The sequence below is a fragment of the Sphaeramia orbicularis genome, chromosome 3 (genome assembly GCF_902148855.1).
Source record: "Sphaeramia orbicularis chromosome 3, fSphaOr1.1, whole genome shotgun sequence".
NCBI lineage: Eukaryota > Metazoa > Chordata > Actinopteri > Kurtiformes > Apogonidae > Sphaeramia > Sphaeramia orbicularis.
In genome coordinates, this window is record NC_043959.1 from 33,841,297 (window position 1) to 33,855,936 (window position 14,640).

At 35.8% G+C, this 14,640-nt stretch overlaps 1 protein-coding gene across 2 annotated transcripts; it reads left to right on the forward strand.

Annotated features, from left to right (window-relative positions):
* Window positions 1–2,041: 2,041 nt before the first annotated feature.
* On the forward strand, window positions 2,042–13,573 carry tdp1 (tyrosyl-DNA phosphodiesterase 1). Of its 2 annotated transcripts, XM_030131153.1 has the most exons (16): window positions 2,042–2,164; window positions 4,284–4,877; window positions 5,425–5,468; window positions 5,581–5,636; window positions 7,162–7,258; window positions 7,370–7,404; window positions 8,586–8,678; window positions 8,821–8,991; window positions 9,204–9,282; window positions 9,422–9,598; window positions 10,180–10,228; window positions 10,331–10,397; window positions 10,824–10,931; window positions 11,938–12,040; window positions 12,291–12,396; window positions 13,360–13,573. In XM_030131153.1, the coding sequence occupies exons 2-16, from the start codon at window positions 4,286–4,288 to the stop codon at window positions 13,431–13,433; spliced, it is 1,851 nt and encodes a 616-aa protein (XP_029987013.1). In that variant the 5' UTR covers window positions 2,042–2,164; window positions 4,284–4,285; the 3' UTR covers window positions 13,434–13,573. The 2 variants fall into 2 exon arrangements, with proteins under 2 accessions (XP_029987013.1, XP_029987014.1); XM_030131154.1 differs by lacking the exons at window positions 12,291–12,396; window positions 13,360–13,573 and adding an exon at window positions 12,109–12,278 and having other exon boundaries at window positions 11,938–11,989.
* The last annotated feature ends 1,067 nt before the right edge of the window (window positions 13,574–14,640 follow it).

The following is a 14,640-nucleotide window of genomic DNA, read 5'->3' on the forward strand; positions in this document are numbered from 1 at the left end:
GGAAGACGCTTCTTTTGTTTTTATGAAGGCCAATAAACACCAGAGTACTGAAATACTGCCCCCTGCTGTACAGGAGAGAGAACTGTTGGAGAGACAGACAACAGCATACTTAGAGGAAACTGATGGAGAGCCATAGAACCACACAGGGACAGGCACACTAAAAATGAGTTTGGACAGTCTTTACTTTTTTTTTTTTTCATACATTTTTTTCAATCACTTGGAGACCACTTTTTCTGGTGTAATTTGTGTTTATTTGTTCTCTTTACAGCCGCTCAACACTGTGATAGTCGTTGTCTGATTCCCCCTTTAATCAGAATCACACACATTCAGTTAAGCCACATTGTCAAGCAGAATGATGCCTGTACATCATATTCCATTACAATGGGCATTTTTTCTATATCTCAATATAGTAATGTACAACAATTTAAAAATGTAATCTCAACACATCAATGTGCAATATTGGCAACTCTGAACTGTTTTCAATGCACAACCACAGTGAGTTGCCATCTGGGACTTTAAATGTACATGTCCACTTTTAACCTTATTAGTGTGTACTTTAAATTTTAATATTGTACTTTAAAATGTATTGCCTTTGCCTGTTTTTATGTCTGTTTGTATATTTTACTTTTTTCAAACTGCTTTTTAACTTGACTCAGGGAGATGCACAAGAATTCCACTGTGCCTGTTCTGAAATGTACCTGTGAAGATGCCATTAAATTCTATTCTATTTTGATGGCACCTTCACACCTGAACTTAGTGCAGATTGACTCTGGCACTGATGAACCCCCGGACTGTAACAGATTTTGTTTTTCACTAAATAACAGTCTGAATGGTGTTTTTCATCTTGACCACCTACAACCCAAAGTCTCAGATTTCGTCACACCACACATTTCCACTATCTTTATCTATAATTATGTAATCTTATTGAACTTGTATATTCTTTACACCTTTCACTTTTATTTTATCTACATCCCAGCTTTTTGCTGCAGGCATGAAAACATTTGGTTACACTTACAAAATATAAATAAGTTTCCACTATAAACACTGATTTTCATTCTTTCTCTGTACCATTGCCATTTATTGGTTCAAGTGAATTAAAATTGAATTAATAGTTCACAGGTTTTTGTTTATTTATAATTTTACTGAATATAATAAGATCTGTGACTTCAGTATACAGTAGCCATTGGCAGAAGTGGCCCAGCAGCATTCCTTTTCTTTTAATATAATAATAATAATAATAATAATAATAATAATAATAATAATAATAATAATAATAATAATAATAATAATAATTATTATTATTATTATTATTATTATTATTATTATTAGTAGTAGTAGTAGTAGTAGTAGTAGTAGTAGTAGTACTAGTCATAGTAATAGTACTAGTAGTAGTAATATTATAAGGATTGTTGTTGTGGTAGTAGTGTTTGTATTATTAATAATGTTAGTATTAGTATGGTTCATACTTCATACATACAATAAGTTTCTCAGTATAAACACTGATTTTCATTCTTTCTCTGTACCATTGTCATTTATTGGTTCAAGTGAATTAAAATTGAATTAATAGTTCACAGGTTTTTGTTTATTTATAATTTTACTGAATATAATAAGATCAGTGACTTCAGTATACAGTAGCCATTGGCAGAAGTGGCCCAGCAGCATTCCTTTTCTTTTAATATTATTATTATTATTATTATTATTATTATTATTATTATTATTATTATTATTATTATTATTATTATTAGTAGTAGTAGTAGTAGTAGTAGTAGTAGTAGTAGTAGTAGTAGTAGTAGTTGTTGTTGTTGTTGTAGTATAAGGATTGTTGTTGTGGTAGTAGTGTTTGTATTATTAATAATGTTACTATTAGTATGGTTCATACTTCATACACACTTCTCCATCCCATAGTCCTTGTCTGTTCACACACAGGTTCCTGCAAATGACAAGCAAAAAAAAAGTTCCGACCCAATGAGACGCATCCATTACTACGGCGGAACTATAAAGTCAGGACGGTTGTAGACACGGACATATAATCCGTGCCCACCACATACACAGCGGTTGTGCAAGGAGCGAGTGCATGAAGTTTTTTTGTTTGGGCTTTTGTCTTGGAACGTGTCCCTGCGATAACGACAACATTAAACCGTGCTGCTGCTCTCAGTCTGACCCGGTAAAGCATACGTCATAACACATCGCAGGCTGGACATATTATAACGATAGACAGATTAAAATCCCATTTGTAAACACTGTATTTACCTTGGTTTGCATTTACAATCGTATACATCATGAACATGCAACAGTGTATTGCTATATAGCTTATTTTTTATATATATATTCGCCTTTTCTGAAGCATGTTTTAGGCTAAGCATGCTTTGTTTTTGTCTGTGTTTGCATGCAGGCTGTAGTTCTTCCATGTCCATGCATTTAATAATCCAACTTGTTACAGTCTCTCACCATTACCTCTCTGCTAACCTCTGTGCAGTCACAAAAAACATGTTTCATTGTTTTGATCAGATTCGTGCATTTTATTTAAGGAAGTTATGTACCTCTTCAGCTGCAAACATTAGCATTTCATTATAAATGTCTCCATTAAACCAGATTAGACAGGGTAACTGTGACAGATCTACACCAATATTCATGGTTTTCACTTTAAAATGTTTGATGGAATACTCATAACCAGATGTTTAGGAGAACTACATTATTTTACTCTGGTAGAAGTACTGATATTATTATATATTTATGTCAAACTAAAGTTACTTGTGTAAAAATCCAACTCAAAATGAAATAATAACTCACGTAAAAGTTATTATATTACTGTATTTTAACTATGTGGTCGTTTCTTTAAACATTTACCACACAGGCAGACAGGGCAATAGCAAATACAATGGCAAGAAAGAGTATGCAAATCTTTTGACATACCCTCCTTTTCTGCATGAATTGGTCATAAAATGTGATCTGATCATCTACGTCTAAGTTCCAAGATAATAAACACAATGTGCCTAAAACTAATACCACACAAACAATTATAATATTTCATGTCTTTATTGAATGTAGTTATTAAACATTCATAGAGTTGGTGGAAAAATGAAAAGTGAACCCTTAGGCTAATGCAGTGGTTCTCAATCTTTTTCTGTCAGGCCCCCCTTTGGAGGACGAAAAATTTCTAGGCCCTCCTCAACCCCAACAACATTGTAACAGTGGTGCAATTATAATTTTTTTTTGAAAGAAACATCAATACTGTAACAATACTTTTAGCTTTTCCTTCAATTATTTGTTGCAGAAATTAAAAATAACTTAGATTTTTGTGTGAGCAGTACAAATAAACTCAACAAGACTGCTCCTTGAGACAATATTTTTCCAAATAAAAATAGGAAATGCGCAATTATCTTACAGCTATGACAATAAAGTTCCTTTTTTTTAGAACAACAAACAAATTTTGGTAACAAAGACGAACATTTTAACAATATCAGTGGCTGCAATGAGCCCGTTTACATTGCACATCTCAGAACATTAAAGTGTAAACTGTACAAACTGTGCAAAAACAGAAATATTCCACATTTTTCTTTTCCAGTCCAATCCTTGTCCATTCCCCAAACCTAAACATTTTGTCTAGTCTAGTGACAGATCACCATGGCAGTAGATTAGTTTGTTTTACGTCCCTAAAATGAGTCCAGGGCGCTCCAACACTAAAACATTAGTTCCACCTGCTACATGTTATAACCTGAAAAAAAAAACAAAAACTAGAAGCACTCGGAGAGCGCAGACCTCCGCCAAGGCTGATCAGTGGCCCCCCCCGTGGGCCCCGTGGGCCCCCCCACCCCCGATCACCACCAAAATTTAATCATTTCTTCCTTATCCCATTTCCAACAAACCCTGAAAATTTCATCCAAATCTGTCCATAACTTTTTGAGTTATGTTGCACACTAACGGACAGACAGACAAACAAACAAACAAACAAACCCTGGCGAAAACATAACCTCCTTGGCGGAGGTAACAAACAAACAAACAAACCCTGGCAAAAACATAACCTCCTTGGTGGAGGTAAAAAAAACAGGAGTGATCCCATGCCCCCCCAGCAAGCCTTCGCGCCCCCCCTAGGGGGCCCGCCCTACAGTTTGAGAAACACTGGGCTAATGACACCCAAAAGAACTAATACTTTTTTCTTTCCACTGTGTAACCTATATAACATGTTCTTTGTTCTATTAAATCACCTTTATAGAACTGTCTGCACATATGCACACAAGCTGCTAACATCCTCACTGTAACTTTTCATTTGTATCTCTGTGCAGGCATGTCTCAGGATAGTCAACATGGCAAGTGGACCATCTCCAGCAGTGATGATGATGATGAGGACCTTCCTCCTTCAGGGAGGTCCTCAAATATAAATAATAACTCCCATCAGCCTAAATCTTCTCCTGCCTCTACACCAGAAGCGGTAAGAACCACTGTAGATATAAAACCAGAACCAGCTAAAACCCCTGTGTCCTCTCTTGTCATCGGCTCTGAAGCCAGACAGGCGGCTGCAATGAACCAGTTAAATCCAGTGAAGCTTGAATCTAGTCCATCACTGACCGGAAAGCGGAAGAAAGAAGTGTCAGAAGGCTCGGGCTGGGCTCTGTCTGATAGTGATGATGATGACGAAAGTGTTAAGGGGAAGAGTCTTAGTAGTGTCCCAAAGAAGGCTCCACCCAGTCCCAAAGCAAAGAAGGTGAAGGTGGAGAACGAGCGTCCGCCAAGTCCCCACGGGCGGCTCTACTACATCGATGAGCCGGAGGACTTCTTTGAATCCAGCGTCCCCTGTCTGAATGACACCTACAGGTTTTACCTCAATAAGGTGACGGGGTTGGACAAGAAGTACAACAGCGGAGCTCTGCACATCAGAGGTGAGAGGAGTTGGTCCAGTTTGAGCTTCTGCCAAAGATGATCACAGGAGAGTGTTAGTTTTTGTAGATTTTTTTTCTAAATTCAGTTTGTTTTTTGATTTCAGTCTTGTTCTACAGTAGTTAGTTTTACAAGTGCATAAGCAATTTTATTGATTACTTTTAGGCAAGTTTGATTTAGTTGTAATTTTTAAGTTATGTGGAAAGGCATGATTTATCGAAGCTGCAAAATGAAAGCTGAAAAAATATGTGACATTGATTATTATTTTAAGAGCCACTGTTTCTGAAAGCTTCCATATTGTCCAAATCCATGATCTTTTTACACTCCATGAAGCATTCATATTATGGGAAAAGCTAAACCTAAGCTGTTCTTATCTGTTTAAATAACTTTTTTCCACTACTTGTTTTAATTTTTATTATTAGTTAACTATGACATCTCAGTGCTGGAGATTATTTACAAACATCACCTGATTACTGTTAACCAAGGCACCGAATGGCCCCATTGAATTTGATTTATACTGTAATAATCTCTGTTATTATTCATTATTAGATATCCTCTCCCCATTATTCGGAACCTTGAAAGAATCAGTTCAGGTGAGCAATGATCCAAAGGGGAAACAAGTTTTAAATCATTTTGTTTTTACTTTTCTGTACAAGGAATGGAATAGATTTCTGCATTAATGCTCTTTATTTCTGTTCTCCATAGTTTAACTACTGCTTTGATATTGCCTGGATGGTTCAGCAGTACCCCCCAGAGTTTAGGTAAGCTCTGCTCCTTTTCAGATACCATCATATTATCACAAACACACCCTCTTGAGGCTGATTAACTGGGTACTGCTCATGTATTCATGTGTCCCTCAGAGACAGGCCTCTCTGGATACACGACAGAAAAAGTCTCAATCAGAATCAGAGTACCTTATTAATCCCAGAGGGAGTCTGTTGGGTGTTACAGTCGCCCCATTCAAGTATAATAAAAAAGTAACAGGAAAGAAATTATCAATACAACAGAAAAAGAAGAACTATATATATATATATATATATATATATATGTGTGTGTATATATATATATATATATATATATATATATACACTGAACAAAAATATAAACGTACCACTTTTGTTTTTGCTCCCATTTTTCATGAGCTGAACTCAAAGATCTAAAACTTTTTCTGTGTACACAAAAGGCCTATTTCTCTCAAATATTGTTCATAAATTTGTCTAAATCTGTGTTAGTGAGCACTTCTCTTTTGTCCTTTGCTGAGATAATCCATCCACCTCACAGGTGTGGCATATCAAGATGCTGATTAGACAGCAGGATTATTGCACAGGTGTGATTTAGGCTGGCCGCAATAAAAGGCCACTCTAAAATGTGCAGTTTTACTGTATTGAGTGGTCCAGGGGAGTCAGAAAACCAGTCAGTATTTGGTGTGACCACCATTTTCCTCGCACAGTCTTCTTCATGAATTCTCTGAAACAGTTTTGGAGATGGCTTATGGTAGAGAAATGAACATTCAATTCACAGGCAAAAGCTCTGGTGGAGATTCCTGAAGTCAGCATGCCAATTGCATATTCCCTCAAAACTTGTGACATCTGTGGTATTGTGCTGTGTGATAAAACTGCACATTTTGGAGTGGCCTTTTATTGTGGCCAGCCTAAGGCACACCTGTGCAAAAATCATGCTGTCTAATCAGCATCTTGATATGCCACACCTGTGAGGTGGATGGATTATCTCAGCAAAGAAGAAATGTCCACTAACACAAATTTAGACAGAGTTGTGAACAATATTTGAGAGAAATAAACCTTGTGTGTACACAGAAAAAGTTTTAGATCTTTGAGGTCAGCTCATGAAAAATGGGAGCAAAAACAAAAGTGGTGTGTTTATATTTTTGTTCAGTGTATATACATATATATGTATGTGTATATATATATATATATATATATATATATATATATATATATATATATATATATATATATATATATATATATACACACACACACACACACATATGAAAACACTCCATTGAGACACAAAATTAGAGCAGCAATTTGTACAATATGTACTAGACAATATATTATTAATATGATAATTAAAGAAATGTACATTATAAGTGTACAGAAATATAGTTGTGTGTAAAGCATGAAACTGTAGTATTTTTGACTTTTAATGAACCTGAATTTATGAGGTTTATTTTTGTCAACACATCTGAAATTATATATTTTCTGTATCGGGAAGGTAGTGAGATCACAGTCAAGTAGAACATCCTCTAAACTCCATGTTTTTTAGGACCCGTCCAGTTCTCATCGTCCACGGGGATAAAAGGGAGGCCAAAGCCCGGCTCGTCCAACAGACTCAGCCCTTCCCTCATGTCCGACTGTGCCAGGTAAAAACTCACCTCCACAGAAACTGCTATATTTCTGCACATTTCCATCTGCAGTGTTGGATAGATCCACTCCTGTTAAATGGAGTTAATGAGTTTAATTTTCACCGACAGGCGAAGCTGGATATTGCTTTTGGAACTCATCACACGTAAGTATTTACCTTCTGCTGTGGTATTTCCCTAGAGTCTTCCAGTCTAAATTCCTATAATCTCAATTTCAGGCCTTAAAATGTCTTGAATATGATTCTGATGGGTCTCAAGAATTGATTGGATTTAGTGCTTGATTCAGCCTTGTTAAAAATAATGAATTTGGAGGCCAGACTTATGAAACAGGAAGTAGGCAGATCATGAATTTGCTGTTAACAAAACAAAACAAACAAAAAACTAGACGCACTCCGAGAGCGCAGACCTCTGCCAAGGCCAATCAGTGCCTGCCCCCCACCCCCCGTGCCCCGATCACCACCAAAATTTAATCATTTGTTCCTTGTGCCAGTATCAACATTTCCTGAAATTTTCATCCAAATCTGTCCATAACTTTTTGAGTTATCTTGCACACGGACAGACAAACAGACAGACAAATCAACACCGGCAAAAACATAACCTCCTTGGCGGAGGTAAAAAAAAAAACACCTAATCACCTAATAATGTTCTCACGAGGACTTAAATTTCAATCATGATGATCTTACATTTTATGCCTTTAAACCTGCATACACTCTGTACCGTTTGTTTTTATGTTGAACCAAACTAAAAACACATAAGGCAAACAATAGTTTGTCAGTAATATTATCCTAATTTGTTTTTTGAATAAATAGAAAGTGATTAATCGATATAATCAGTCTAGATACTGTAGTTACTCATATTTTAACATCATTATGTACCTTAAGAGTAGGTTTGTTGACATGTTATACAAAAAGCACAAGTTTCATCACTATCATCAATATTAAGTGTATTTAATGGACATGAGATTGTATTATACATTCATTCAATGTTTATTTTAATTCAGAATGAATTTATATTAAGACCAGGCCTCATTTTCAGTGTAGTCAGGTAAAGGAAACATAATAAAATGCACAATAATGATGAAAAAAAAGTTTAAGAATGATTACAGTTATTAAAATGCAAAACAGATGAGTCAAGTAAAACAAGAATTAAAAAGATTTTATATGGCATTAAGATGAAACAGTTAAAATGTTTCTTCTATTTCTTGCAAGTTGTATTTGCACAGCAACTGAAGCAACACCTACATACATAATACATAATAGTATTAAGTACACAAATAAATTAACCCACACAAAACAGACGTGGATAAAATCTTTGTGTGTCTGAACAGGAAGATGATGTTGCTGTGGTATGAGGAAGGCTTCAGGGTCATCATTTTGACCTCTAACCTGATCAGAGCTGACTGGTACCAGAAAACACAAGGGTGAGTGTTGGGTCTTTAACCTCTTTTTAATACATGGATATCATACTCTATGCATTACTTAATATAACCTGGATAAATAAGTGGTATTTATTCAAGTGGCATCAGATTTATTGTGATGATTGGTTCTAATTTTTACAACCAGGATGTGGATGAGCCCTCTGTTTCCACGGTTACCAAAGGGCAGCGGCAGTAGTGCAGGTGAATCCCCGACCTTCTTCAAGAGGGATCTGCTTGAATACCTGGCGTCGTATAGAGCACCAGAACTGGAGGAGTGGATCCAGCGAATCAAAGAGCATGACCTCTCAGAGACCAGGTACTCAAAGGGCGTTCACGGATGGGGTCCAGACTTGGTTGTAATGTGATGGAGGCAGCACTAATGGGATTTAAGGATTAATAAACCGGACTCTTAACACCTGAATGTGTGCTGTTCATGGTAGATATTCTGCTGCTAAATGATTGTCTTGTGTAATCTCGTAAATGCACCATCTGGGTTATAGCATCCTGCTCCTTCGTCTCTTTCTTCAGGGTGTATTTGATTGGTTCAACTCCAGGGAGGTATGTTGGTTCGGATATGGAGCGCTGGGGCCATCTGAGGTTGAGGAAGGTAAATGTTCCTTTTTGGTTCTCTCTGCTCTAAATACACTTTCTATAAATTCAAACGAATTAAATTTTTCAATATATTTCAAAGATAATCTACCATTTAACTGGGTTTGCCTTTTTTTTCTCCTTTGCTTTTTTTATAGCTTTTAAATGAACACACAGATCCTATTCCTGGTGACCAAAGCTGGCCTGTGATTGGCCAGTTCTCCAGCATCGGCTCCATGGGATTAGATAAGACCAAGTGGCTAGCGGGGGAATTTCAGCGCACCCTGACCACATTAGGAAAGTCGTCTGTTCGCTCAGAGCCGCCCATTCACTTAGTACGTTACACCAACATAAACTTTATGTGAAATATGTACATAAGATAAGATAAGATAGTCCTTTATTAGTCCCACAAGGGGAAATTCCAGATTTACTTCAACAATAGTGGAGCACATACAAAGCACATAAGAGCAAAAAAGAGCAAAATCAAAAATAATAAAGATAAATCAAAAAAGCTATAAATACTATTTACAGCTGTGCACATGCTGATCATGCCACAGGTTGGATCGGGGGGGTACTCATATGTACACTTATACACACCTATCTACACACATAATTATATGTATAGACATGTATAGAGATTATGCATATGAGTACCGTTCATTGCACTGTTTATTGCACAGAATTTGCACAAAATTATTTGGAGCAGCTTCTGTTGTGGAGCCTGACAGCTGCAGGAGGGAAAGTGTATAGTATATGTATTGTATATGTGTATGTATGTGTAATTTTAAGTACATTTTCTCAACTTTATTTACATGTTGGCACTGCTGACTGATGTGGAACTGTACAACAGAATGATAAAAGCAGTTGTATAATTTAGAAAAGGACTGAATTTCTAAAACGTGTGGACCTTTTGCAGTTATATCCATCTGTAGACGATGTGAGAACAAGTTTGGAAGGGTATCCTGGTGAGTTTTTTTCAACTGAAGAGATATTTATGTGAACGTAGAGATAAACTTTACCTCTGGTTGTGTTTTCGTTGGTTGTAATGCAATCTTTTGGTTCTCCAGCTGGTGGATCTCTTCCCTACAGCATCCAGACAGCTCAGAAACAGGTCTGGCTTCACTCCTACTTCCAGTAAGTTTGTTATTGCTTATGAAAAGTCACTCCTACTTTTACAGACCTCACTGAAGTTTAGACTTTATGGCTGATCTTTTTACTACCTGTTTGTTCTTGGTAGCATAGAAACAAACAATGGGTAAAGACCAAACTATATGACAATATGTAACTGAACATAAAGGTAAATTATTGTGACAATCAATTAATCATTTCAGTGATTCTTTCTTTTTTTTTTTTAAGTAGAATCATTTGCTTTTTAAATGTATTAATTACTTTTTAGTCTAATGTGAGTCAATGAAGCATTTTTGTTTCATTTTGGGCATAAGAGATTGTGATTATGGTATTTTTGAACCTTTTCTAGAGGATATAATGATGAATCTGCATGTTGATCAATTGTGAAAAGTGTCGTTACTTGCAGCCTTAAAATTCTGTATGTATCTGTAGTCGATGGAAGGCAAACACAACGGGAAGGACTCACGCCATGCCACACATTAAGACGTACATGAGGGTGTCGCCAGATTTCACTCAGCTTGCCTGGTTCCTCATCACAAGGTGTGTCTCCAGATTTTTCTCATTTTATTCTGTTAATAACTGAAACTGTATGATTAACCTATTATTGTTTAATGTATCTTTTCCTATGGTCAGCAACAGATTTCTTATACATAGTCTTCTGAATTTTTGTTCTCTTATGAAATTTTTATGGAATTTTTTTTTGTTTCAAAATGTGTGGCTGCATCAGACACGCAAACAAATTCAATCTTTTTTTTTTTTGTTTATTGCTAACAGGGAAAAAATAATGAAACTATATTCTTGACAGGTTCAACATGTCATACCCTAGAGGTGCTTCATTATTTGAAACATGCAGTTTTGACTTTGTTGGAACAGTGCATGTGCAGAAGAGAGCATGTGGGTTTGAAGAATGGAACAATACAGATTCAGTGACTTAAGAGTGATTCTTAATGCAAGATTTCACAAATGCATAAGGTGTCCAAAAATTGTTTTCCTCCACTGTACAATGTATATGTTTAAGCTTTATGTACATGTCATCATTCTGTCTGCCAACACTTTTCAGAATTATTTTTTTGGATGATTTTGTACTCACCCAGGTCAAAATGCTGACTGAAAATAAGTAAAGAATTTGGTTTCAGATTAATAATAAAATATTCCTATTGCTAATTCACTAATCCAAACATTGGGAACTGGTTACAGACATGGAATATAATATTCATTATTATGTTCTCATTAGCGTATAATCACCTCAAAGTATGAGTCAGCATTTTTTGTGCCCTAAAATACTTATATCTATAGAGGAATCCATTATGTTATCCCACCATGTTGTCCTCCATTTTATAGAGGGTTGTATCTGGTATTAAAATGCATTATCTTTATGTTGCATTGTGGACCAGAGTTAATGCCCCCTTAACCAAACAGCATAAAATCAACAATACACACACTCTAACTGGATCTAAGGAGTGTTACAGCGTGTTGTAATGTGTAACTTAGTCACTAGATGTCACTAAACATAACACACTGAATCTGTGAATGTTTGTGTGTTTAGTGCCAACCTGTCCAAAGCAGCGTGGGGTGCCCTGGAGAAGAACAACACCCAGGTGATGGTCCGTTCATATGAGCTGGGAGTCCTCTACCTGCCCACTGCCTTTGTAAGAAAAACGACAAATATACTTAAAAAAAAACAGTTTGTATTTTCTCATGTGTTCTTCTATTACAGGGAATTATTTTCCTGACATTGCATCTTACTCATACATCATCAGTGCAGATGGAAAAAGGAAAGGGAATGGAAAACATGCTCCTCTACATTCCTTAAATTTCCATCTCTGCTATAGAAATGAATTAGAGGTCATATGTGATGTTATTTTGTTCTAAAAGTGTATGATGATTCTCTCTTTACAGAACATGAAGACCTTCCCTGTTCACAAAAATCCATTTCCTGTCTCCTCGTCCTCCACTGGATTCCCCGTGCCCTTTGACCTCCCTCCTACAAGCTACTCTGCCAAAGGTATGTTAATGTGCACGGTTCATATAAGATGTAGCATGGTTCTGTATGACTCCAACTTGTCTGCAGAATTAAACCACATGACTTGAGCAACAATTTAGTTTTCTTTAAAGTTGTGCTTTCAACATTAAATAGAATTTGTACTGTAATTGTTATTTTATTTTGTTGGAAATATCAAAATAACAGCTACAGACCCTTGTTCTGCACAAACAAATGAATATGTCAAGACAGTTCAAAATAAAATATGGAAGATAAAAACAGGAATCTATGCCGAAAAGAAACTTTCGAAAACGTTTATCAAAAATATCTGTTTTAAATCTGATACTTAATGTTAACTGATATAAAAATGTCATTTTTCCGTTACAATATTGCACCAGTATATCGCAGATAAGCCTTGAGATATTCTTTGTTTTTGTTTCAGCTCTTTTTATTTAACTGCACCCAACATTATTCTAAACATATACATTTTACAGAAACCCTGAAGTTGTTGTAGTATCATAACCTGTCCTGAAAGACGATTACAGAGAGTATGAGGAAAGTTTTAAATATAAGGATTGTATTGTGCTTTCAAGTTTTGGAGTGAGTTTGTACTTTTATCAGTTAAACCTGATGTGAGACATTTGTAGCTTAATCATTAGTTAACCTAAACTAAGCCAAGTGACCTTCAGTGGTGTTTCAGTGTTTCCTACAAGACCAAACAAATCCTGCTCTACATCTTTAACTGTTGCTGAAGTTTACAACAGGAGTGTCTTTATATTTTGTCTCATTATGCTGGCGTCTTGTAAAAGTGTCTCAGTGCGTTGGCAGTCACAGCGCATAGTAGAGCTCAGAAAAGTATAGAAATGAAATGGAAGTCACTAGTTTGCAGAAGTTATGCAGATTTAATTTTCTGTTTTTGTTATTTTGCTCTAAATGATCTTAAATTACCCATATTACCTCATTGACCTCCTGTGTTGCTGTTTCCAGATCAGCCTTGGATCTGGAACATTCCGTACACTCAGGCTCCTGACACACACGGCAACGTCTGGGTTCCCTCCTGAACACTCGCATATCTCTACTGTAAAACATTTGTCCATAGTAATGTGATTAGATGATAGTTACCCCTAACATTTTTTATGTTTTATACTGTCCTGTAGACTCACATGATTTGTATCATTAAATAAAAGTATGTTAACATGTTCAAACTTGTTTCATGGTGGCTGTTTCCATACCTGTTGCAACAAGATTTATATATCAGCAGATGTACGCTTTTACTTTTTCGTTGTGCAAATCAGTTTTCTCACAATACTTCAGAACAGATCCTGCTAAGATTAATGTAGTTCTTCACAAAAAAAATCATAAATAAGGAAGATGTTATTCAGACCTGTAACCTGGAGGATAGTTTTTGTTTGAACACAGCATGTTTTTTATATTCTAGATTTTGCAAAAATTAACTTAAATTGAGACCTCTATATGTAAAATAAATGAATTGTGAACACAATAATGTAACTCTGCTATTAGTTATCACAGCAGAAAAAAAAACATGTTTCAAATGTGGTGCAGTATGATAAAGTACTTTCCCTTAAGATTCATCAGAACCTACAATATCTGACACCAGTGGTAGTAGTTCCAAGTTAACCCATAAAGACCCAAACATCCACTGTCGACCAAAACATGTCTAATGTCTAAACTGTCTAATAACTGTTGATCCACTAAACTTATGAATAGAATGTAAATAATTGGTGTAAAATGCAGTTTGTCATCCTTTCATGGTCATCAGATGTGACCCATTTGGACGTTCAGAGGCTCCGTAGTGACCGTGGAAATTCTACCATCTTCTACAACATTGATTCACCAGTAAAAATCATGGAGTTTGATCAATGACAGGATGGAGACACTTGATTTTATGTTCAGTTAATGATAGATTTTGCTGAACAAGTCACTTTTTCTTCAGTTTTTTCTGTTTTGATATAATAACCTTTGAATTTACTCTGAGCTTTGATGAACATCTACATGATCAGTGAATTAAATATAGGAAAATGGATGATGTTCACTGAAAAAATGCAGAGGATAATATAAGAAATGGTGATAAATGATTTAGGTAAGGTTAAATAGAGAGAAAAATTTATTTGGGAACTGACACAAAAGTCACACTGGGTCTTTACGGGTTAAGCACTGGTGTACTAACTTTTTATTTTATTTTCACATAGTAAAATACATAGACATAAATACAGTACATGTTGTTTAAAAACTGTGATGGATGGTTAC

Coding starts and splice junctions, on each gene's coding strand:
- tdp1 (XM_030131153.1), top strand. CDS start 4,286: ATGTCTCAGGATAGTCAACATGGCAAGTGGACCATCTCCAGCAGTGAT. Junction 5,637..7,161: donor CAGTACCCCCCAGAGTTTAG/GTAAGCTCTGCT, acceptor CATGTTTTTTAG/GACCCGTCCAGTTCTCATCG. Junction 8,992..9,203: donor CATGACCTCTCAGAGACCAG/GTACTCAAAGGG, acceptor CTCTTTCTTCAG/GGTGTATTTGATTGGTTCAA.